Here is a 26,792-nt window from a genome sequence, read left to right as displayed (position 1 = left end):
CTTGCCATGTAATACATGATATGTAGAGCCTCTGACTTCAGCCAAGAGATATTTGGAAACTCTGTCGGATCCAGTGTTGGGAGCTAACGTGTGTTTAGATCCGAAAGCGAATCAGAGGAGGCAGCGGAGGGCACGTCACCAGAAGGGGCCCTATAAATCCATCTCCATTGCTGCTTCGCCCTGGCAAATCGATTGCTTCGCATGTTGGCCTGCGCGCCCACATCTGCCCTCGTGTGAGACGCCTCCAGTGGCAGGTCCCCAAAGCTGATCGCTCCCACCAAGCGCTCTGACCCCAGCGGATTACAGAGGGTCCCGCGCAGGTTGCTGTCGGGAGGCGCTGGATGCTCTCGCACCAAGTTGGGATCGCTCTAACTCTGCACGTTCCTCTTGGATCTAATCTTTCAGCGTGACGCGATCCCTTTCTGGAGGAGGGAGTCCTGCTGCGGCGGCGGCGGCGGCGGCTAGCTTACACATCTCCGCTCCAGCCTCTGCTTCTCCCGCAGGCTGCTCTGTCCCCGTCTCCGCTGTTTCTCGCGTGCATGCGAGAGTGCCCCGTTCCCCCTGGCCCAGCTGGCGTCCCGGGAGCCCTGATGTCTTCATTGGACTCCCCGCAGTTGTTGATGGGGTGTCTCGCTCAGATTTCCAGGCAGGAGCTCAACCGCAGCACCCAGAGCCAGTTCTCGCTGCCAGGCGGCGCTTCGTGCGGTGCAGGCTGCGGCTGCGGCTGCCGCTGAGCTGGGACTCGGCTGCAGGGCAAGGAGCGGCGAGAACCGGGCGCTGCCTCTGCTCTCCGCAGGGACCGCGCACCTGCGGCGGCGGGGGGAGGGCGCACGGAGCGGTGCCGGCGGCAGCAGCCCCTTCCCCTGATCCGGAATTGTGAACTTTCCCCCTGCCCCCCTTGGAGGATCCCCGAGCTGAGCCACATGCATCCCTTGGCGGCCGGCCGGGCTTCTTGGAGTTAATGTCCGTGCTGGGTCCGACGAGCCCATCTGAAAGGTAAGGTGACGTTTCTGCCCTTGGCGAGGCGCTGGGGGTGGCTGCAGGGAAGGGGGGGGGGCGGCAAAGGCTCTGGATCGCTGCCCTTGAGGGCACAGGACGCATCCTGAGCACCCACGGGAAATAAACAGGTTTAATGTTCTTCCCCTCGGATCCTGGGAAGTAACCAGAGAGGCCCGCCTAGGCCACCTGGGTCAATGCAAACATCTGCGCCGCTCCCTGCAGTCCTCGCACCTGGGCGCCCTGCCCGGGCCCGCAGCCAGCGCCGGGAGTTTAAACCTCCCCTTGCCCTCGGGGAGGAATTTCTGCCCTTCCAGGCGTTTTCCAAGCAGTGAGGAGTCTCCTGAACCCCCGAGCTGGGACTGACACTGGGGGATGGAGACTCGGTGTCTCCCCAGCGCCGCTCGCCAGCCACGCCCCGTGCTGCAGCTCCGATCACCTCCTGCCGCCGGCGTTTGTTCCCCGCCGGGCGAGGGTCCGCCAGACACGCTGCCTGGGCACGCGGTTGCTGGTGGCTGCGCGGCGCAGAAGCTGCGGCGGGAAGTTGAGGCACAAGGGCCCGAAGGCAGGAGCCGGCGAACCCGTTGCTGCCCTTGTCATCCTCGCCAGCCTGCAGCGTCTCTTCCCAGCCTGCCAGAGCCGTGCGCCCCGCTGGAGGGGCTGGTGTGGCCAGGAGGCTACGTGTTTACACCGGAGTAAGCGATCCTGGAGGGACCCAGCCACTGATCGGGCCCCAGCAATTAACGCCGTCTGAACTCCCCATCCTCCCATGCTGCTACCGGGACAGCAGCAGCAAACCGGGGGGCTCCGCAACACCTCGCTAAAGGCCGCTGAGGTCGAACTAAAACGTGTGCAAATAAACCCTTCAAACAGGAATCGTTTCACGCCCTCCCAAAGCAATCGTTAGGCTCCCCACCCCGCCAGGGTCTAAAATAGTGCACAGGCGGGGAAAGAGCACGGGAAGAGTTTCCTTGCTGTGATTCATCCCACACTGGGAGGGATGTTTCCAGGGAGCTGACAGCTACCACCTCTGCTTGTTACATGATTCACTAGCCTGCTCATCGGAACTTCGCCAAAGCGTATTTGCAGAGGTCATTTTCTGCAGACAATGTACTAAGTCTGGAGCGGAACTTTTAAGAGCAAAACACAACTTTTGAAATCGCGGTATACGTGATACGGGTGTTGAAGTGGCCACAGGGTTTAGCACAGACCGTGCAAGTCTTCTAAAGGTATCACCTATGCCGGTTTGCATCCCAGGATGCCTAGTTGTCCTTTACAAATGATTTTTGCTACCCGCTGGATAGGGCTGAAACGTAGTGCAGTTTTCCCCCAGCAAGCCATGCGGGATCACGTTCACTCCTGTTGCTTTCCAAAGAGTAGCCTAAAAATACACATTTCCCACTCCAAACATCATGCTGGGCTACACAAACATAGTAACGTCTCAGTCTCGTACTAGGTGGGCACACCGAGCTATCGCAGTTCAAGCGGCCGGTTTACACTGCCCTCTAGCGCCGGAAAGGTGTGTGTCCTAACACACACTAGCAATGAGCAGGTTACTAATCCACCACCGGCCCCAGCCCCATTTGTGCCTTTCCATTTGGGGAAACTCTTCAAACATTCCTCATCACTTGAACTCCTGGTTTAGGGAACCTGGAATCGCTTTCCTTGCTAAAATTTCTTCTCCGCGTTAGGATTATTTCAGGGGAGCTGATGATTGCTTTGAATTTCTGTTTTCTTCTTTCTTTTAAAAACAAACCGACAAGGAATAGCGCACTGAAGGATTTGTTTTGAAAAAGGCACGCAAAGAAAACGACACGGATTTTGCAAATGGTAGAGAAAATGCGAGTTGAACGTAGACCTTCAAGAATGGCTCTGTCCTATAAAGCAAGCTCGACAGGAGATGCGGTTTGGTGCAGATGCCTCTATCTTTATTATCAGAGGGGTAGCCCTGTTAGTCTGAATCTGTAAAAAGCAACAGAGGGTCCTGTGGCACCTACTTGCGTCTGATGAAGCACCCACGAAAGTTTATGCTCCAATACTTCTGTTAGTCTTAAAGGTGCCACAGGACCCTCTGTTGCTTGCTATCTTTATTGAAATTCTTTAATGTACAATGACGGGGCAATAACCGAACTTCAGGATGACGTTCTAGACCCACACTGAAGTCAACTGTAAATTTACCATATATTTCAAAGGGACCAGGATAGAAGCCTGCAAAAGTCTCTATAAAACTCCCGCATTCTAGAGAACACGCAAAGAGCTGCCCAGGACAGACAGGGATTGGGGAGCCTTGCTCATGCCCTGAGGATGTCTGAGGGGAGGAAGGATTCAGATAAGGTAGCCCAGTTCTGAACGGGAGATTGGGGCTAATGCGTTCATACGACCAGAGATGGCAGCTCTGGTATTGGAAGCAGAAAGAGGGATTCTACCTAATGGGGGGAGAGCGAATTGGAATTTTTCTTTGTTAAATATTCCCCATTCCAAACCCTGCCGTGCAAATCCTCGGAGGGCAGAATGCAAATCCATTTGTTAAAACCCCTCCCATCGCGCAGAAAGGAAAACACTCAAATAGAGCATTCTAATTGAGTCAGAAGGGAAATCAGTTGCAGTTACATGGGGGAGGGGGGTGAAAGCTTTAGGGACGCTGGTGTTTTAGGTGGTTCTTTGCTTTCAAATGTACCATGGCCCTGGAGCTGATAGATGTAACACAACGAATATAGTCCTTATTACAGAAAGTGTGATCCTCTCATGACACGCTATCTGGATCCTACTCCTTCTCTGAATTACTCCCAAATATTAAGGGAGGAAGGGCCTTGTTTAGGCTTTTTAAAGTTGTTTGTGTTTTAATATATTTTTATGACAGCTGACAAATTATAAAGGGGCTTCAGGGAGCTACATTAATTTCTTATTTATATTACAATCAACATCCCTGGCTAGTAAGGGCTAAATCCAACTGTCTTTACTGAGGCAAAGTCTGACCGCAGAGGGGTCAAAGTAAGATTTGCCAGATCTGCCCCCACGTTAACGAAATCCGAATAAACCAGTTTCAGCGAGTTTCCTCTCCAAAGACAAAAATACAAACAGGCGAAAGCTAACATCTGCTAAACAGGGAGGATGGAAATACACGCATCTGCCCAGACCTAGGTGTTTGCGAAAAGCGGAGAACTGGTTGGAGTGGAGTGGATGTAAATAAAGCAACAACATATTTCTCTCACATCTCTGGGAGCAGCCCCCTGACACCCTCCTGGTGCTCATAACATTTTACTATCAAAAGCCTGAAAGTTGCCAAATCCCTTCTTTGATGTAAAAGCCAATGTGGTGGATTTAAATTACAATGCGACTGGTTTTATAAAACATACGCTTAAATCCAACCCGGATTCCCATTACGAGCCACGACGATTTGTATCTCCGAAAGAGTTCGACCTGGCCTCCACCTACTCCCCTTCTCGTGCGCGATTATCAGTCGGAACGTTTCAGTGTCTGCTAGACTTAATCCGGCCGCTCCCCTGCTTTCTAATCTCCTGCACACCGCCAGGTACTGGGGGTTTGGCTTTGGGGACGGATCAAAGGACAGGGATTTAGAGAGCCCGCGGGTGTCTGCCCTGTCCATTGCAAGGAGGCAGCGTGTCAGACGTTCCTTCTCTGCTCGTGAGCCGGAATCGGTGGGATGGGGGCAGCGTCTCTCCAGGACCTGCTGCGTTTCGTAACGAGCCCCGGCCCCTCCCCAAACCCTTTGGGTTTATTAAAAGGCCCCAAGAGACGCAAACAGCCCTAGTGTTTTCTGGGCAGACCCTCGGCTGAGCTCCAGAGCGACACGGGCGAGCAGAGGGTTGGGTTTGTGTGACCCTCCCCATAAGAATTAGATCCGCTGGCAGGGCCGGCTGCTGGGGGTGAGGTTAGGGCCCTGGCAGCCCCCCGGTCTGTGCACGGCTCGGTTATGGGATTAACGCAGCAGACTGGGCTGGAGCGAACCTTTCCCCCGGGGGAGTTGATCATTTTCACTCCAGCATCTGCGCTTGGTCGAAGGCTTTTGAGAGCCCCACCGGGGCTCGGGAGCCCAGGCGCAGGCTCTGGCACTGGGGGAGCCCGGAGCGCAGCGCAGAGCTAACCTTGTGTCTCCTCTTCGCCAGGGGCCGGTGTCGGAAGGAAATCTAAGATGAAGTTATGGGATGTTGTGGCTGTCTGCGTGGTGCTGCTCAGCACGGTCTCCACATCCCCGCTGCCCGCCGGTAAGACGCCTCCCGAGGGGCCCCCTTCAGTGGTAGAGGGGCCTGAAGACGATCACTCCCCCATCAGCCTGCCGCCTCCCTATGCTGTGCAAAGTGACTGTAAGAAACGTTCCCCTTCATAGTCACCACTGTCTGTCTTACTAAACCCGCTTTCCAGTGTCTGACCCGGAGCGCGGGGAGCTCGCTGCGCGGAGCGCCCCATGGCTGTGTGACTGCAACTGGAGGGCGGGCGGGGGTTGGGGCATTTTAACTGAGGGGCAGTTGCTACACCTGCCCCCATCCCGTTTGCGTGGGTGTACCGAAGCGTTTGTTTAAAACCTGTTTTTCTATTTGTTGCTCCCCTGTGAAAGATCCATGCAAAGGAGGGGGAATTGCTGAACTGATCCCAAACAGGAAACACTTCTTGCCCCCGCTAATCCCTTTTCAGTTCTAAAAAATCTCATTATGTATTGTTTGTATGACAGTAGCACCTAGAACCCTCAGCCAAGATTGGGAGCCCATCCTACAAAGCACTGTACAAACAAGTAGGGCGGCTACTGACCTCATTTAATTCCCCCCATTTATTCCAAAATAAGATTGTCCACATCAGACTTACACTGAAATAAAAAAGGGTTTTCGGAAACTGATGTAGTTAAATCAGTGTAAGCCTGGCTGTAGACCAGCCCACAGTAAGAGACTGTTTACAATCTAAATTCTAGGTAATAATAAATAACCAAAGGTCTCAAAGAAAAGCATTTTCAGAAAGCAGTGTGATTTTTAAATACACACTGGTGCTCCTTTAAAGTTAGCATTAATATGACTCAATAAGCAGTGGCAACATACACAAGTTAATCATAGAAGTGTTCAATTAACATGAAGGGCCTTGTCTTAAACCCATAAAAGCAAAGACCCAGAATTGAGACTGCCTACTTTGTCTTTAACTAATTCTCTTCTCTGCGTAGATACTGTAATTTATATGGTACAAGGATATAGCTCAGGGATCGGCAACCTTTGGCACGCAGCCCATCGGGGAAATCCGCTGGTGGGCCGGGATGCTTTGTTTACTTGCAGCATCCGCAGGTTCAGCCAATTGCAGCTTCCACTGGCCACAGTTCACTGTTCCAGGCCAATGGGGGCTGCGGGAAGTGGCGTGGGCTGAGGGACGTGCTGGCTTTCCGCTTCCTTCCTTCTCTAATCTTCTGTCTTCTTTCTCATTTTCCTCCCATTGGAATCTTTCCCAGGCCTCACTCTCCTCTCTTTTGAGCTGACCCTCTTACTGTTCCATGAATGACAGCATCCTGTCTCAGTCCCTCATGAGATGCAAGTTGACCAAAAGAACTCCCTCCCCAGTTTTCTTCTTCTTGCACAGATTGCTGAGGCTTTATGATGCTGTGATCTTCCTCTACATTGTGGTACATGGAAAGGACGGTGTATGTGCAGTGGAAGATTCCACAAAACCTCAGGATGCTGGCATTTGTGCCAGTCTCCCCTACTCTGAGCTGCAGCTGTTTCAGTTCTGTAGGAAGAAAAAAGCATTAAGAAGAAAGTTGTACTAGTAACTTTACAACGATGACAAGTTTGTCAGTTCAGGGTGGTGAGATATCAGTGTTCCATTGTTCTGGGTCCTACAAATGAGGCCTAGAACTATTTTGTATAACACCAGCCCCTCTATTAAGACATTTTTAAAAAATGTTATTCCACCTATGCCGTCCCTTCCACAGCAAGCAGAAGAGACAGACAGGCAGCAGAAGCATTAATCACTTACCCACTAGGTCTAGTCTATTTCCAGTATGAGAATAACCAAACTTCTCGTTGTTGTTTGGGTATCTTGTAGACTAAGGAGTGAGATGTCCATCATGTGGGCCTTGTGTTTCAGGTGGATCATGGCACAATGAGTGAGCAGCATCTTCCAGAAGTGTAGAGCCCAGTGTAGAGCCAAGCAGAGATGGACGAAGGGTCTGCTCCAGTATATCAGTTCCTATGTTTCTACTAGGGAAATTATCCGCAGAAACCTGAGCAATATGTTCTTGCACTGTTCAAACCTACAATGGAAATCACAAATAGATGGGCCTGGGTGAAAAGGGAAGATGAGCATTGCTACTCACCCTGCGGTTAAAGCTGGATAAGTGAGTCTCTCAAACATTTTTTGTGTTCTTTTCCCAAGACTGGTGAAATATCCATGTTCAGAGAAACTCCTGTATTGGCTACAGCGGTGAACCTGATAGCAGGGGTTTGCTGAGCTGGTTGGCTATGTGCTGATATTCCAGCCTAATAGTTAAATACCTTGATTCACTTTATTACTGTTTCTGTATTAAAAATGTGTGGCATCTGGATGCCATTCTGAAAACACTGGGCTTAATAAGCTAACAATATCCAAGATGTGTCACTGCACTTCTGCCCAGAGTGGTGCTTGGGTTCCACCATAATAAGAAAGGGTGTAGGCAGAACTCAAAGTACTATAACTGGCATTTGAGTCAGGGTCTGAATTTTGATAGCAGGGCCTGAGGGAGTCTGAGTCATGATGGGATGAACACCATTAGTGTGTAGGCAGAGGGCATGCTGGTGTATTTCCATTTCACTGAAAGCTATTTTCACCATTACAATAACAAAAAAAAAAAGTTCACTAGAGGTTTTGCCAATCACTATTGATTTTATTTGGAAGGTGCTCATACAAATACAATACCGAGAGAGAGAGATCCAAGACTCAGGTTCTTTTTAATGGGTTCCCCTTCCACAGTTATCTTCCTTAATCTGCTCTCATGACTTTGGTCCCATTCTCTTCCACACATCACTTAGTGTGTGTGTGTGTGTGTGTGTGTGTGTGTGTGCTCCCTCTCACACACACATGCATCCCAACACAAAAAATGGGTTGAACACTACCTGTAATGGGACTCAATGGCTTCTCCTCCTCTTTGTGGTTCTTCATCTTCCCTCTCCTCTCTGAAATAGCTCTCCAATATGCTGCCAGGAGCAATGGTTAGTCTGGTTCTGATTCAGCTCCCTAGAAGGAGGGGTACATTGTCCAGCAGTGGCCTGATACATAGTTGAAGTTGTCAGCTCAGTTACACCAGGACTTTAATATTTTCATCTTTCCTCAATTCACTGCATCATTTTCTCCACGAGGTGCTCGGAGGTGCTGATAGTGCTCTGAGATCACAAGATTATGTAGCACCAAATTCAGATTAGCCTGAAAATTTCCCTTGCCCCAGATTATGAGCAAGGTATTGACCTCTCAATCTGACCAGATGTACTGTGATGACCCCTCCGTTTCAGATCAGTGGTCCTAGAGTAATGTGCACCAGCAGTCACAGGCTTCAGCTATATGATTAAAGTAGACACCGGCTTGCTCAATGTAGCCTGCACTAATTGCAGAGCATTTTAAATCAGCCCCCTGCTTCTTGATCATATAACCAGCAGAGCCATATGGGATAGTTTGTGACGGGGGATAGAATTGCTGGAGGACATATACATATGGCACACGCAATACATAGGGCAATGCAGTGTGGGATATTTGGTTATAGCAACTGAGAAGAAGCTATCCTAGTCATTTAGGCATGATCAAGGGTCCTATATGAGCAAGAGTGGCACACAATTAGCTTCTATAGATACTATGTACTGTGTGAACACAAAACACATTATAAATAGAACTATGCCAATAAGCGGATGCAAGATGTGGTCAAAGGGTTATGTTTGAAAGCCTATCTATGAAAAGAAAACCTAGTGTTAGGCATATATATTTTGTAACTGGGTACCCCAACATGCTGTAACTGTAGGGTGAATGGGATCCCAAGTCACATAGGCCATTACCTACAATGTGATCACTGGCAGAGGGGGAGCACAGTGTAAGATCTAGCTGCATATTTAAAAAAGAAAAAGAAGAAAAGAAACAGTGTAGAAGCTTCTCTCTGTAAAGAGGCAGAAGATGTTCTTATAAACTGCAGTACCTGAGGCATAGTGAGATTGTTGAATAGTGATTTGATTTCAGGGGTTTGTCTTGTGTGTTTCTTTTTAAAAGATAATTTAGTGTTAGGCCATTTAACATCTTTAGCTGGAGCATAGGCGCTGACTCCGTAGGTGCTCCAGGACTCAAGCACCTACTTGATAGGGGGTGCTCAGCACCTGCAGGGCTAGATTACTTTTTGTGGGCCCTGGCAGCCAGACTGTGACTCCACACCCCCGCTCTGCACTGAGGCCCCCCCACCCAAGGCCCTGCCTGCCATTTGCATGGAGAAGAGGGGAGTACCCACCCGCAAAAACAAAAGTCAGTGCCTGTGAGCTGGAGTGTTTTTATTTTCTATATTAGAAATACAGAGGAAATGTAGAATAGCCAGGATATGATACTGGAATGCAAGCTCTTCAGGGTAAGACTTGTCTTTATATTTTGATGCTATATAGTGATGAACACATTGTTAGTGCTAAAAAATGATATGTTCTGATCTAAATATACTTTATTCTATATGCCACTTGTTAGACACGTACAATACCTAATACACCATCATTCCATTCTGTGTCAAATACAGTGTCTAGTAAATACATTCCCATGGAAGGCGCTCAAAGAGTTAACATTAAAATGACCGAGTCCTTCAAGAGGAAATAAATATACAAGTATATATTTTTCTCCTTATTCATATTTTAAAAGTATATATTTACTTAAAGCATATTCAAGGGAAATTCTTGGAATTCAGCTGTTCAGATGACCATGAACCAAAAGACGGGAAAGAAGTTATATGGCTACTACAGTGTGATCCTCAAATGGATGCAGCTTAAAATATTGTCTCAACTGTTCTGATCTCCATTAGGACTGCAGAGACTAGAATTCACAAATAATAATCTCTGCTGGACCTGCTTAAAAAAGATGTAGAGTTGCACAGGAATCTCATAATTCTGAGATAATATCCTAATGGCAATCAGTAAGATCGTAATATTAAATAATGCAGTTATATGAATCCTCAGTTTTATCAGAAATTAAAATAGAGTGGGTTTCAAAATGTTTAGTGGTGGCAAAAACAGTTAATCCTTGACACTGGAAAGATATAACAGGACTAGAATGGATCATCTTAGATATAAAAGATGCATCTAATGAAAAAGCGATATATGGCAAGCAGAATAAAAGGGAAGATTTCAATGAAACATGGAAACTATTCCCTAATTATAAAGATGGAAAACAGAAGTAAACAAACTGCTAAATACTTGAGACAGGTTCATACAGGATATTCAGTTGCACAAAAAATGTTACAGGAAACTTAGCATGTTTTAAGGTAAAAGAATGAAAATGAACTATGCAATGATCGGTTTTGTTATAAATTTCAGTAAAGATTTTTTAGAAGGGTATAAGGTCCCACCTCAACTCAGCTTAAGCATTTGCTTAATTGTCTCTCTTTTCAGCACAACACCTAAACATGTGCTTAACTTTAAGACTGTAATTACATTTCTTTGAAGTCAATGGGATTTAAGAACATGCATAAGTGCTGTGATGAGTAGGGATGGATTTAAGCATGTGTTTAAAGATGAACACTTGTTAAGTGCTTTCCTGAATCTGGGCAGAGCTGCAGAACAGCAGGGATTCCGAAATCTTTTCATAAGGCAGATTACATCTTAACAGAGAGATTTTCTTGTGGACGTAGCCCCTCTGATTCACAAATGGCACATACCACATTCCCTCCCATTGATAAATGTGAGGACCACCTCTGCTCCCATTCACAATCATGTAACAACTCTCTAATGACAGCAATTGCCTAGCTGAAAAGGTTATATTAGGTCTGTATGTTTGACCATATTTTAATACCGTGTGGAATCTGGGAAAGGATAAGAACCATCCTGTGAACAGACACCTCTCTGCAGATCACTATCAAGTGCTCCATGGGCTACCAGTGGTCCATGGATCACAGGTTGGGATGCCCTGCAGCAGAACATGTGGCACCTGTTTTAGTGCTATGCACTATTTATTGTAATAGTATGAAAACATTATCAGCTTGTATGCTAACAATTTTCATACTGAGAAACATTCATGCTAACAGTATGTTCATTATCCAGACACAAACTGTAAAAATGCTGAAATTTGGAAAGTAAAAGAGCATCATAGAAAAACATGTATTATTCATAATGCAAAACCATCACTGAAATCAGCTGAGATTCAGAGTCAGGATTCAATCATGGTTTTGCCACAAGCCCTGTACATGGGGGAGTATGGTGGTGTACTGCTCCAGGAGCAGCCTGGTAAGCAGACTATGAAAGAGGCACAGTCTGCCTCCTGGCCCTTGTGCCTGTTCCTTGGGGATGTATCCTAAAAGAATATGGGAACTCAAAGCCAGAGCATAGACTCCTGGGCCAGAATGCATTTGATTGATATTGACTAGATATAGGGCCGGCTCTGGCTTTTTTGCCGCCCCAGGCAAAAAAGCCGCCGGCCGCCCACCCCCCGCGGGGGGGGGGGGGGGGGGGGGGGGCGGGAGCCCCGGGGGGGGGGCGGCGGGCCCGGGGGGGGGCTCCGCTCCCCCCCCGGCGGCCGGGGGGAGGGCGTGGGGTGGGAGGGCGGCTGGAGCCCTGGGAGGAGGGCGGCGAGCCCCGGCGGGGGCTCCACTCTCCCCCCGGGGGCCAGGGGGAGGGCAGCCGGAGCCCTGGGAGGAGGGCGGTGAGCCCCGGCAGGGGCTCTGCTCTCCCCCCGGCGGCCGGTGGGAGGGCGCCGGGGGGGAGGGCGGCCGGAGCCCTGGGAGGAGGGTGGCGAGCCCCGGCGGGGGTTCCACTCTCCCCACAGCGGCCAGGGGGAGTGCAACCGGAGCCCTGGGAGGAGGGCGGTGAGCCCCCGGCGGGGGCTCCGCTCTCCCCCTGGCGGCCAGAGCGCAGGGGGCAGGGCGGCGAGAGGGCGGCGAGCCCCAGCCAGGTCTCGCCGCTCTCCCCCCGGTGGCCAGGGGGAGAGCCCCAGCCAGAGCTCGCCGCTATCCCCCCGGCAGCCGGGGGGAGGGTGCCAGTGGGGAGGGCGGCCAGAGCACTGGGGGGAGGGCGGCGAGCCCGGCCGTGGCCCCGCTTTCCCCGGGGGCCGGAGCGCCGCGCCGCCCCCCTCCAGGTGCCGCCCCAAGCACAAGCTTGGTGGGCTGGTGCCTGGAGCCGGCCCTGACTAGATAGTATATATTTTAATTGGGGAGATAATTCTATTTTTTTTCGCCAATACATTTTTCACCTTGAATATGTGAACAGTAGTAGATTAGCAGCCAGGTCACTCTAGTGAGGGCTTTGATAACATTACTTGAGAGCTGAACTGCTGGAGGATTTTTGTACCAGAAATCCAGGATGGAATTTCTTTGTATGGCCATCACAGACTACTCTCCCAGAAATCTCAGAACTGTGTCTGTTAGCTGGCTACATGCTCATTGCTATGAGTGCTGGCTAACAGCAAGAGGCTCATAGGTTTCAGGTACTGCTAGAGTAATAAACACCTATTTAAGGTTCTCAGATACCAGACTGATGAGATTGATATAGAAAATTGTGATAAAACAGAATATTCAGCTCACAGACATGGGAACCTGCCACTGGACATGTACTTCAGGGATACAGATTCCCATACTTGTTTTAGAACAATACAAGGGTTTAGAGAGGAGGAATGGTCCAGAGGCTAAGACATAAGAATGGCCATATTGGGCCAGACCAAAGATCCACCTAGCGCAGTATACTGTGGCAATGGACTGGGGTTCTGTTCCCAGCTCTATCACTGACCTGCTGTGTGACTTAGGGCAGGTCACCTCACCTCTATTTCTTCTCTCACCCTTTGCCTGTCTTGTCTATTTACATTGTAAGCTCTGAAAGGAAGAGCTGGTATCTTAGTATAGTACCTAGCACAGTGGGGCCTTGATTTTACATGTGGCCTCTAGGTAGATGTATAGATGTATAATATACACAATAGATGTATTAAAATAAATAATAATGCTTTTTCTCAAAAACTGTCACATTATAATTAGTTAAAAGTAACACTTTTCCGTACTATAAGCCTTAATAAAAATCTGTGTATCTATACTTATTCGGATTGGCAGGATGTACTTTCTTCAAAACTGGTACAACTATTGCCATTAGACAGTGATTCGGTAATGCCTCTTGCTCCCATACCTTCTTGTATATTTTTCCTAATGCTTTGATAGCACTTGCCCTGTTGACTTTTAGCAGCTTAGATGTTATATCGTCTATTCCTGCAGCTTTCCCATTTTTTAACTGTTCCACTGCTCTTTCTATTTCTTCATCTGACGGTGGTTCGGTGTTGATATCCATATGGCCTTATATGCTGTTTATCTGTTTACCTGTTTATCTAGATGTCCAGAATGCTTGCATTTGAATGAATACAAGGTTCAGCACTTTGTCAAAAATGCTCCGTCCATACTTTCAGCTCCACTTCAGAATTTGTTGTCAGTTCAACAAATTAGCCTCTCTTCCTGCTAGCATCATTGGTCTGGTTGTGTTTCAATACAACTTAACCTTATTGTATATCATTTTCATATCTTGTTTTCTTCATGCTTCCTGTAGTTGCTGAGCGTCTTCTTTCCAGAATCTGTGCTTATTCAATCTTTGTGATTTCTTCATCACTTTATGCAATGCTGTAAGCTTATCATCAGTATTGGGAAAAATCATGATGTAAATAATTGTCAACAGATTATGACCAGTTTTAGGGGCAGCAGTAAGCACCATGTGGGTTCAGACCAGACTGCAGTTGCATTGATCAGATATTCACAGTCTGACAGTTAATGGAAAAAAGTGAGAATGGGGATTAAAGACATTTGTTGTTTTCATTGACTTCACAAAGGCATTTGATTCAGTTTGGAGGGACGCATTATGGAAAGTAGTAAAATCATGTAGCGTTCCAGATAGGATAACTGCAATTATAAAAGTTATGTACAAAGATTCCTATAGTGCCATAAGAACTAGTGGAAAATTAAGCAATTGGTTCAAATCAAAGCAAGGGGACAAGAATTCACCTTTGTTTTCATCATTTCTTAAACTGGACATTAAGAATGATAGGTGATTTGGACGGTGTGACATTGGGTAATCTAGAGTTAAGCTCTTTAGTTTATGTAGATAACATTGTACAATTGGCAGAAACGTTTGAATTAATGATGATCCTCTACTTTGGAAAATTGGTGTAGTTGACTTTGACTTAGACTTACAATATATGCCAAGAAGACAAAGTGATTGTATCTTGGACAAGGGACAATAGAAGAATTGTTGAAATGCAGCAGCCAATGAAGTCACAGAACAAGTAAAATGTTATGTGTACTTAGGAAGCTTGATCAGTGCTGATGGTTCCATCAAGAATGAAGTTAAAAGAAGATGTGCTTTAGATACAAGTGCTGCATAGAAGCTGATGCACAGAAATTGATGAAATTATGGACTGATAAAAACATTACATTTAGTATCAAAAGTGAAAATTTATAAAACTGGTGTACTAATAATATTACTTTACCATATGGAGGCAGTTGCATTAAAAGGAAAAAAAACATAAGAAGGCTGAAGGCCTTCCACTTGGAAGATGGCAAGTGTAAGGTGAAATAATGTTAAGACCAACGAAGAAGTTAGAAGGAGAGTAAGATGTGAAATCGGTATGGATGTCAGGTACGCAGCTGCCTCTGGGCTTGGTTGCTTGGCAACCACATGAGCTCTGCTGCCCAATAAACCCTCACTATGTGACTGTGCTCCCTGGTTGGACAAAAGAGACAACAGATCACCATTTAAGCCTTGTAGGAACAGCAACACAATGGCTTTTCAATGTGTTCCATACCTTCAGCTGCGCCAGACCTGCTTCCAGCCCTGGTCCCTGCCTACTTCTGAACTCCTGGCTCTGATCACTAGAATGTCTTCTGACCATGACTCTGGTTCTGCTCTTTGGCTCTGTTCTGGTTCCCAACTCCTGTCTCTGACCATTGGCTTGTCTCCTGACCACAAGTCCAGTTCTGCCCAACAGATTTTGTTCCAACCACTAGGACACACCACCCACACCTCAGTGTGTGACAATGGGATTAGCGACAATTGAGAAAGATTATGATGGTGAGAATACTGCAGAAGACAAACAGATGATAGGATGCCAAAGAAAATAATGCAAATACAATCTGATCTAGAGGCCAACCACCAACTAGATGGAGAAACATTTTATGCAGGAATATGACCAGGCTGGACTTAATGAAGAAACAAGTCCTGAACAGGAATGAATGGTGACATTGTTCTGCTTCCCGTGTCCGCAAAGATGTCCTGGGATGAGATGAAGAAGAAAGAAGAAAAATCTAGCTATCCAACAAAAGTATTTTTGCTGCTTGGATTAATGATATCACATACCACTATCAAACTTAGGATCTGCAGCTGTCAAAACAGGGTCTCCTCCCACAGGGCTCAATTTTGCTCTTACTGAAGTCAATGGAGATTTTATGAATGGCTTCAGTTTGAACACTATTGGTCACTCAGATTGGCCAACTAGCGATCAACTGGTAAGCCAACTCACGAATATTAGAGCCCTAAAACCTCATCTAAACCTGATGGGACCCAGGTTTGGGTCAGCGTGGGTGGGAAAACAACTGGATTCTTTCAGGCTCAGGTTGGGGTAGGTTGGCTCGCCACTTCCTGCCTGCCTCACTCCTGCCTTCCTGTGTTGCAGAGTGACCATGCCAGAGAAATCTCAGCACCACTCTGTAGTGCACATACAGCACAGTGTGGGGCTGCTGCTGCACCAAACCCATGGGCAGGAAGTGGCATCAGAACTGATTCAGGTTCATGGTTGGGTCGGAAAACTACTCTACTCTCTTGTGCTTGGGTTGGGTTGTGTGGGATTGGGTCCAGTTTGGGTCTGCATCAGGTCTCAAAATTAGGCCTGAGAAGTCCTCTACTGTAGACCTCTCACCTTGAACAAGTTTGTATCTACTTTACCCAACTCTCCTGAGCATGTTTTTCCCTAACACAGCCACAGATGACAGCAAGTGAAGTTTAGCAAATGGGATTTTTCTGTCACTTCTTTTTGGCCATGTCTATACTTACTGGGGATAGATGCTGCTGCAATCGATGCAGTGGGGATCGATTTAGTGGGTCTAGTGAAGACTCGCTAAATCAACCACAGAGTGCTCTCCGGTCAACTCCGGTACTGCACCAGAAGAAGAAGAAGAAGGTAAGTCGACGGGAGAATGTCTTCATCAACGCAGCACAATATAAACACCGTAATAAGTCAACCGAAACTACGTCAATTCCAGCTATATTATTCATGAAGCTGGAGTAGCGTAACTTAGGTCAACTTACCCTGGTAGTGTAGACAAGGCCCTAGTTCAGGAGTTCCCAAACTTCATTGCACCATGACCCCCTTCTGAAAACAAAGTTACTATAAGACCCCGGGTGGGGGGACAGAGCCCGAGTCCTGCTGCCCCAGGTGGGGGGAGAGGAGGCTGGAGCCCAAGCCCTGCCGCCCCAGATGGGGGGGAGGGGGGGTCGGAGCCCAAGCCCTGCTTCCCCGGGGGGAGAGGGGGCCAGAGCCCGAGCCCTGCTGCCCTGGGTGGGGGTGGAGCTTGGGCTTTAGCTTCAGCCCTGGGTTCCAGCAAGTCTAATGCTGGTCCTGGAGACCCAATTAAAATGGGGTCCCAACCCACAGTTGGAGAACTGCTGCCCTAGTTTCCTTCTTTTACTGGAAACAGATGGAATCTGATTTTCTCGCAAGTACTGTGAACTGAGAAGCACAGTTGAGGAGGTAGAAAGATTACGGGAAACAAATGAAAACCCTGTAAAAGGCTGAACACAAACTTAAAAATATGAATTAATAGGCAGATTAGCGATAACTATCAACTGATTTATTGATCATACCCTGGCATATGATGGGCCTTCAAGCTCGTGAGCTATAAAGAGAAAATCTTTGTAACCATAAAAGGAAAAATTACAAAAGCTATTTTAATTCAGTACTTTTTCTAATTCTGGCTCATTGTAGCTGACATTAAAAGGCCTAGGAGTCAGATGCATCAGGATACTTAACACTTCACCTTGATGAGAGACAGGTGACACCAATGACAGTGTCGGTTTCTATGGGAATTCTAAGTTACAGGAAAGAATGTAATGTCTCTTTGTGAGCTGGCAAGTCAGTGAATAAGGTAATGAACTAGAACTGTATTAATCATTTAAAGACAAATTGACGTTGGCATCTTTGATGTTATATTTTTTAATGAATACAACTGACATGTTTCTGTTTCACCCCTTGCCCCACAAATTTTCATGCAAAGCATAAAAGCAAAGTCAGTCTTCAGACTGGTGTTATTTTAATTGTTTAAATCCTGATAAACTAACCTATCTATGCTGAAAAGTTATTTCCAGGGATTCAGTTCTAATTTCTGCTTGATAGGCTTATTACTGAAAAATATTTCTAAATGAGTCTTTTTTCCCACTTCTTCACAACCCATTTCTTTCTAGCTTATAAATGTATGCAACAGAATGATCAAAATGCTAGAGAGGCTAATGGGAGAACCAACCGGACCCTCTCGGACTCACCATGGTAAAATAGAAGTAGAGTTTAAGTTGAGAGGGTCCTGAACTAAAACTTTGGACCTTATTTTGGTAGAAGGAGCCTTTGAGCCAAACCCAGGTCTGGATCTGAAATTTGCAAATAATCCCTATCATTATAATGGGCTGAATCAAACCCCCTGAACTTTGAGGGTCATAATGTAAATTGTGTTTGGTGTTTAGAGATGGTAACATAACAACCATTTAAGATACGTTAAAGAGCTATGCAAACAGGGCCGGCTTTAGGCCAATTCCCGCCATTCCCTGGAATTGGGCCCCGCGCCTTAGGCGCCTTTTTAATTTTTTAATTTTTTTTTTACTCACCCAGCGGCGGTCTGCTCCGGGTCTTCAGCAGCACTTCGGCGACGGGGGCGTCCTTCAGTGCCACGGAAGATCTGGAGACAAGTAAAGGACCCCCTGCCGCCGAAGACCTGGACTGCCGCCGGGTATTCGAGTCAGGCCCCGCAGGTCCTAAAACCAGCCCTGTATGCAAAATGCGAGTTAACATAGAAAGTAAAAAATTATGTACAGAGTTACGAACACCAGCGTTACGAACTGACCAATCAATCACACACCTGGAAGTACACAATAAGGTAGCACCAGAGACCAAAAAAACCCCAACCAAATACAGTACTGTATGGTGTTAAATGTAGACTACTAAAAATAAAGAGAAAGCAGTGTTTTTCTTCTGCATAGTAAAGTTTCAAAGCTGTATTAAGTCAATGTTCAGTTGTGAACTTTTGGACCATGTTTTGTTCAGAATTACAAACATTTCAGAGCTACGAACAACCTCCATTCCGAAGGTGTTCATAACTCTGAGATTCTATTGTAGATAAGTATACAAAATTATTTCTTTCCTAAAATAATTGCATGGACCAGAAAAAATTGTTTCCATTCAAAATTGCATGTTAGTGAAAAGGCATCTTTTACAGAGAACTATTTTGCAATAAGTGGGATTTAAGCCTTTTCTCTAAAACCTGATGGCCAAGATTTTCAAAAGTGAGCACCTAAGTTAGGCTCCTACATAAATAAGTGATCAGATTTTCAAAAGTGCTGGAGATCCAGCTTCTCCCAATGAAATCAATTTCTGGTCACATTTGCTTTGAGGGTTTCTTGTACTAATACTCTTGTCTGGGTTGTCACCACTGCAGGGGAATGTTTTAAAAAAAAATCTGTTGACAGTGGAATTAAAAGATTAGCTTTATAAAACCTAAATTTTGTGCCAGATTTGCTCTGATAGTTTCCCATTAAAGACAGATGGGGCAATTTAGTTTCTGTCTTCTTTGGAACATGGCCGTGTTGGAGTCTGCTGTTCCAAAATGACATTTGGACCTACTTTATTTATACATTCTTCTTGTATGCAGTATAAATTGTTTCTTAAAAGGGGCTCATCGCCAAATACAATCCTCTCTGGCACTTGATGCCTCAAATCAACTAGAAATGCAGACTTGGGGAATGTAGTGGAGAACTTGCCCAGAGAACATGATGATCCTCTGAGAGCCATGGAGCAGAACTCTTTGGTGGCTCTCTATATAGGAAAATGAGTGGGGCCATTGTTCTTTGACTGAGGGAATGTGTGGCTATCAGTGTGGCCAACTCTCACAACTTTATCATGAGTCTCATGGTATCTGATGTATATGTTAAAGCCCCAGCTCCTGAAGACAAGTGATTAGATGAAAATCTCAGGCTTCATTTAAACAAAAATAAGTACATTTCTAAAACTTACCCTAATGGTTGTGGTAAAAGCATTGCCTGAGTGTACCTCAAAGTCTCAAAAAAACAAAAGGCAAATAAAATGAACCCCCCGCTTATGATTTTTGGGGATCCAACTCAGGACTGATGCTGCAGCTTTAGCGTCACCCACTAATACTGCTGTTGGCAGCCCTAGCTGTATGAGTTGGACTGCAGTTCCAGCTGCCTCCAACAGAGGCTGCTCTGCCTGGGCAGAGCTGAGAAGCAGTAGCCCATGTGGGCAGGAGAAGTTGCAGGGAGAGTGCTCGGGGGCAGCACCTGCTCCCTGCCCCTTTCACTCCCCTATAAAATGCTGCACGCTGCAGTCCATCCACTGCATTGGGCTCCTTATATGGGGGTAGGAGAGAGGAAGGGACATTGTCCTGGGATGGTGGTGAGGGTGGGGGCAGCTGGGCGGGCACATGTCCAGAGGAGGGACAGAGCAGGCAGGGGATTGAACCCATTGGATGGAAGGAGCTGAGTGGGAGGGAGCTGGTCAGGGGCAGCACCTGAGTGGAGAGAAGGGGATAGTGTCCAGGGTAAAGAGCTACTGAAAGTTCCCAGGGCAGGAGCAGGGAGGGTTTAGGGGAGTCTGCCCAGGGAGAGGTGGCATGAGGCCCTCCAGCAGTAAAGGGAAGCAGGATATGTTCAACACCACACCCACCCTTGTGTTTATTTTTGTGTTTCAGAGTAAGTTCGATAAAATGTACATGCTGTGCACATGCATACACACAAGTAATTCCCACCATAAGTTCAAAAATCAGAAAACAGGCCTCAGAAATGTGATGTAAAAATAAAATAAATCTCATGATTTTTAAGTAAGTTTCATGATTTTTGGAGTCATCATTTTTGAACTTACAGGGTTCGCAACATTGCTGATTCTGTTACCACAAGCCTCACATACAGAGGCCTGTTGAATTGGATGGTCCTTTCTCCTGCATATGGACTGTAGGTGAGACTGCAAACCAGATACACAGAAGCCCTACACCATACTTTGAGCTTGGAAGGAGGATTTTTAAGAGCATAAATGCCCACATATTTCCCCCATGCATAACCCTTTTACTCAGGCTCTGTGTATGTATGTTCTAGTCTATATAAATTCTTGTACCTCGTTCACCACCATAATATCTGCGCACCTTCCAGTTGTGCATTAAGCAACATAACTAACAGAATCATAGGACTGGAAGAGAGCTTAAGAAGTCATCTAGTCCAGTTGCCTGCACTCATGGCAGGACTAAGTATTATCTAGACCATCCCTGAAAGGTGACCTGCTCTTAAAAATCTCCGATGGAGATTCCACAACCTCCCTAGACAATTTATTCCAGTGCTTAACCACCTTGACAGTTAGGAAGTTTTTCCTGATGTCTAACCTAAACTTCCCTTGCTGCAATTTAAGCCCATTGCTTCTTGTTCTATCCTCACCGGTTAAGAAGAACAGTTTTTCTCCCTCCTCCTTGTAACAACTTTTTATGTACTTGAAAACTGTTATGTCCCTCTGTCTTCTCTTTTCCAGACTAAACAAACCCAATTTTTTCAATCTTCCCTCATAGGTCATGTTTTCTAGACTTTTAATCATTTTTTTGCTGTTCTCTGGACTTTCTCCAATTTGTCCACATCTTTCCTGAAATGTGGTGCCCAGAACTGGACACAATACTCCAGTTGAGGCCTAATCAGTGCAGAGTAGAGCGGAAGAATTACTTCTCATGTCTTGCTTACAACACTTCTGCTAATACATCCCAGAATGATGTTCACTTTTTTTGCAACAGGGTTACATTGTTGACTCATATCTAGCTTGTAGTCCACTATGACCCCCAGATCCCTTTCCTTCCTAAGTGGAATACTTTGCATTTGTCCTTATTGAATTTCATCCTAACATCTGTCACATGTTTATTCTCTCATTCTCTCTCCAGGGGGAGAAGTGTATGCAGTGGAATTCTTGTTTGGTAGGAGTGTTAAAAATATATAAATATACATGTTGCTAAGTATTTCTGTTAGAGAAGGCAGGTCAAAGAAATGCACCTTGCACTTACAGAGAAAGGTGGTAAGATTTGGATGGTCGTCAGTTCCTGGAGGAGTTCATTCCACAGACTTGGACTGGCCCCAGAGACAGCTCTGTCTCCTGCACAGATAAGCTTTACTTTATTATAGTGAGTTCCATTGTACCACAGGAGTGAAGTTGTCAACTACGGTCTTCATCTGGGCACTTTAGGCAGTTTGTTAGATATCCTGGGGCCCAGGTCAATGAGTACCTTGAAGATAAGGACTAAGAACGTGAACTTGATTCATATTCTGTAGGGAGCCAGTGTGGAGAGCGGAGGATAGGTCTGGTGTGTTTGTGGTAGCCTGTGTTGAGGAAGAGATGTGCTGCAGCGTTCTGTACTAGTTGGAGTTTCCTAAGTGCTGAAGTCTTTGTGCCCAGATGTATTGCATTGCTGTAGTCCAGCCAAGAGATGAATAAAGTGTGAATAACTGAGGCCAAGGCATTATTCACCAGGACAGGACAGAATCTCTAGCCAACCAGAGACAGTAGAAAGCATTACTCACAGATGCTGTTATGTGAGCGCTTGGGTCAGTGAGGCACCCAGGAGCATGCTTAAACTATGGACTGAATTAACCAGTTGTGGGTGTGTATCTTCAACCAAAGGAGACTGCACTGTGGCTGCAAACTCTTCAAAATGCTTTTCTCTGCCCACCAGCAACACCTCTGTCATGCTCAGCTTTAGCTTCAACCAATTGGTCTTCATCCATGAACTGATCCCATCTAATCACTGGACCATCTTGGTGGTGACGGGGTGGTTCTGTGTTGGAGAAGGAAGTGTACAGCTGTGTGTGTGTTTAAGGATCTGACCCTCTGAAAGCAACTTCACAGGTGGCAGTCTGCACTGGCATCTGTGAAGATTTTGTCAACACAATCCCCTATCATCCTGCATGTCATCCAGCTGTTGAGAGGCGAATCCACAGATATCTTCCTTCTGATCCTTGCAAAGGATGCATGCCTTCAATGACTAAAGTTCTGGCACTGTGCATGAGGCAAGAAAGTTCTCACTCTTGTGCTATATTTGTGTGTTTAGATTAAATAATAAAATGATGCCCATACAATGGCTCCAGTCACCCCTTCACTTAGGCTATGTCTACCCATGCTATGCTACTCCAGTTTTGTGAATAATGTAGCTGGAGTCGACGTACCTTAGGTCGAGTTCCTGCGGGGGGTGAACGGGAGAAACTCTCCCGTCGATTTACCTTACTCTTCTCATCGGGGGTAGAGTATGGGGGTCGACTGGAGAGCGATCTGCTGTCAATTTGGCAGGTCTTCATTAAACCCACTAAATCGACTGCCAATGGATCGATCTCAGAGCATTGATCCTGGCTGCGGTATAGATGTAGACTTAGTTAAGCTTACAGCATAATAACTTGAGCTTGTTGAAAGTCAGAATTTCTATCCCACTGGAAATGCCAGAATTTCAAAATTGGTTTTGTTTCCAATTGATATGAAAAGTTGAAATCTCAGAATTTTTCATGAAATAAAATATTCCTAAAATATTTAGTTTCAGCCTATCAAAATGTTTCATTTTGATATATTGTACACCGTGACCCAATATAACACAAATTCGGATATAACGCGGTAAAGCAGTGCTCTGGGGGGGCAAGTTCATTGAAGGTTTCACCTATAATGCGGTAAGATTTTTTGGCTCCCGAGGACAGCGTTATATCGAGGTAGAGGTGTATTATAGCATATCAGAACATAAAAGTCAAAATGAAATGTTTCAATTTCCCATGAAAATTTTAACAAAATTGATACATTCCTGTGAAATGTTTCAATTTTGGCAAATTATTCTCTGACAGAAACTGTTCCACGTGAAAATTTTCAACCAGCTCTAATAATAATATCCTCAGCTGCATCAAAAAGCAAGCATTTAGCCAGGGGCAATAACTCAACTTGACCAGTCAGTTAGCTACAGACAGCTCCTTTCTACCATTGCCATCATTCCAGGAGCATATCCTTTATCCACTGTTAGTCTTTCTAATCAGAATGATAATCAGAGGGAACCCTTATCTACAGTAGACTAGGAAGGTCTAGGTGACCCTTCTACAGTAGGTCTGCTTATCTAACATTTATACCTTGTCACATTTTTCTTTCCCAGTTTTTGGACCCTGCTATGTATACTTTTTGAAATACACAACTGATAGAATAGCTTCCATAGGCCTGACATTTTGTTGAATTATAATATTGGTCAGGTTCTAGTGGACTTTGATTAAAACATCTAGGACAAATAAAAATGGCCATCCACTTCTAACAAAACCTGTTCTCTCTTTCTTTTTCAAATAGCTAACATGCCAGAGGATTATCCAGATCAGTTTGACAATGTAGTGGACTTTATTCAAGCCACTATAAAAAGACTCAGAAGGTCACCAGATAAACAAACTCCAATTTTTTCTAAACGGGAGAGAAGTCGGCAAAATGCAGCTGTTAATACAGAGAATTCCAGTAAAAAGGGACGGCGAGGTCAAAAGGGCAAAAATCGAGGTTGTGTCTTAACGGAAATACATTTAAATGTGACTGACTTGGATTTGGGATATGAAACCAAAGAAGAGCTGATTTTCCGGTACTGCAGTGGATCTTGTGATGCAGCCGAGACCACATATGACAAAATTTTAAAAAATTTAACCAGAAAGAAAAAGCTGGTCAATGATAAAGTGAGGCAAGCTTGCTGCAGACCCATTGCCTATGATGATGACCTTTCATTTTTGGACGATAACTTGGTTTACCATATATTGAAAAAACATTCCGCTAAAAGATGTGGATGTGTCTGATTTTTTTTTTTTTGAGATTAATACAATATTGCATTCCTACTACAATGCAAAGAACAGGACCAAGGTTCCCAAGGAAACGTCTGTTCAGAACTGAGAAAGAGGACCAAGGATGCAGGAAAACAGATGTCATGGGAGCCTGGTAGGACAAGATCCAGCACAGAGAACTGGACAGGATAGAAAAGTTGGAACTTTTAATTTCTACAGGAAAGCAAATAAAAGGCATCAAAGCTCAGGGGTGGAGTTTCAGAATGGATGGGTGGAGGTTGCTATCACTATTTCATTTGACATGGTCCACTATCAACGAGAGTTGAATCAGCTAGGAATGTGCTTAAAAACACAACCTATTAAATATCATGCCTTGTTCTTATTTTTTATTAAGTTTAGTTATAAAAACTGGGGTAGCATTAATAATGGTAAGCTTAAGTGGTATTAGCTTCACTCCAATATACACCCTAATATTGCCTGTTAAAAGATTATTCCAAAACACTGGAGATAACTTTTTTATTACATAGTATATGTGCAAGGTTAAATCAGGCAAGTGTCAAAAGTAATCAGCTAAAGTTCATCCGGGGAAAATCAACACAAAACAAAACAGTTTCACTTATTGTTTGATTTAGGCTATTTCCATCTCACATTTCTTCAAAACAGTTAAGTATCAGATTTAATTCTTCTATTACCTCTGAAAACACGTTGTGTTTTTAAGCACTCACTCCTAGTAGAATAATAGAAACAATGAGCCTGGCCTACACAAATGCAAAATGTGTTACTTTTGGTTTACAAAGGACTAATGTCACTTACATAACTCCTTTAATATTTGGTCATTGTGAGTGAACAGACTACTTGATGCAATGCATCCATTCAAAGACATAAATATACAGAAGATATTTATTGAGATTTAAGTTATTGTTATTTATTACAGTTCACTAATGAGTTTCCGTTCCTTATTTATTAAAGTTTTTTTCAAAGGTGCCAAAGTGGAATGTGCTCGCAAGATACAAAGACAGTTAAGCTGGGAACAAGGGGCCATGCTTTTAAAAGTATTAACAGTTAACTTGAAAGCAAAAAATCACTTACTTTACCTTTTTTAACAAAACCCTGTTTAAAATCTCAAAATAGAGGGCCAAAGTCTGCAACCCATATTCATGTTGAATAACATTTATGTGAGCAACTCCATTACTACCCGAATGAGTTAGTGACACTCCACATGAGTGCAGGTTGCAGAATGGGGGCCATTATTATCAATTTGTTAGAAAAAGTAATTATATTAATATTATAATGTTGATGCAGTTTTTCTCACAAACACTTCTTCTGCCAACTGACCTCACAAGTATGATTGACAAATGAAGATTAATCACACTTTTGTCATTTTAATTTTGTTATATTTGTTTTTTCTTTCCATATTTCCATATAGAAAAGGTTAAATCCCTTTTTGTAGTTAGTCCTGGATTTAATGTAGACTGAAGGTAAACAAACTATTTTGTTAAATAACCAAAGTGTTTTGTATAATTTTCTGAAACATACAGGATTCAACTGGCATAGTAAAAACCATTTTAAGTTTTCATCTAAGATACTGCTTTAAGGTGAAGGAGGTTATGTATCAAAGGGATTAGCACAAGTTATGAAGCTGGAGGTTTATTTATTAAAGATTAGCAAAAGTATGTTTATACTAGACATAATAGACAACTGAAGTGAAGACTTGACTCCCAAAAAAACAATATCCAACCAAGACTCTACTGAACAACAGCAGCAGTTAGGATCATAATTTATCCAATCCATGTAATGGCTCCATACTTATTCTGTTCCTTTTAAGTACATGGAACCTGCACTGATACCAGTGGGGAAGGTCCCATGGTTGCGGGGGAAGAAAGAAAGGAAAAAACACACAAAGATCCACCATCGTGTGGCTTAAAGGAGAATTTTGCCCTAAATCAAGTTTCTTCACTAAGGTCCCAATCCTGCAATTGATGATAAGTGAGCACAGTCATTTTCATGAGCTCTGAATGCATGGCAATCCACCACATGCAATCAATTGCAGGATTAGAGTCTAAGGCCCGACTCCAGCAAAGCACTCAAGATCATGAATAGTCCCATGGAAGTCATTAAGCATGTGTTTAAGTGCTGTGCTGGGTCAGGGGATTAACCACTGTGTTGGGCAGCGTACAGCAGTGAAAGCATCATCTGCATTACTTGCATAGTACAATCCTGGCTGTGTGATGAGTCAAAACTCAGAAACATGGTGGTTAGTTTAGGCTAGCTTTGAGCACAGAAATGATAAGTACTTTATCACTTGCTATGGTACTTCATTGATGGTTGACAGCTTGCCTCAAGCAACAGCCTAAATAGGCTTTAATTATAGCAGGTCACTATGTTCAAACTACAAAGGGTAAAGTTTGTGATTTTTTAAAAAACTTATTATCAAGAACAGGAGTATGATTCTCTGGAGGTTTTTACTTCACCTACAATTTATGTCTCAGTTATTAGTGTTAATCAACCAAAGTTCTCTACAGACTTTATTTTTGTACAATATTCATTTTATAACTTTTTACAAAA

General features: G+C 44.9%; 1 protein-coding gene across 1 annotated transcript; it reads left to right on the top strand.

Moving 5' to 3' along the window:
* Positions 1-206: 206 nt before the first annotated feature.
* GDNF (glial cell derived neurotrophic factor) lies at positions 207-26,792 on the top strand. Its single transcript, XM_034774841.1, has 3 exons — positions 207-996; positions 5,124-5,321; positions 23,758-26,792. The coding sequence occupies exons 2-3, from the start codon at positions 5,150-5,152 to the stop codon at positions 24,240-24,242; spliced, it is 657 nt and encodes a 218-aa protein (XP_034630732.1). The 5' UTR covers positions 207-996; positions 5,124-5,149; the 3' UTR covers positions 24,243-26,792.

Source organism: Trachemys scripta, chromosome 6 (genome assembly GCF_013100865.1).
Source record: "Trachemys scripta elegans isolate TJP31775 chromosome 6, CAS_Tse_1.0, whole genome shotgun sequence".
Classification (NCBI taxonomy): Eukaryota; Metazoa; Chordata; order Testudines; family Emydidae; genus Trachemys; species Trachemys scripta.
This window is presented reverse-complemented; position numbering and strand designations above follow the sequence as displayed.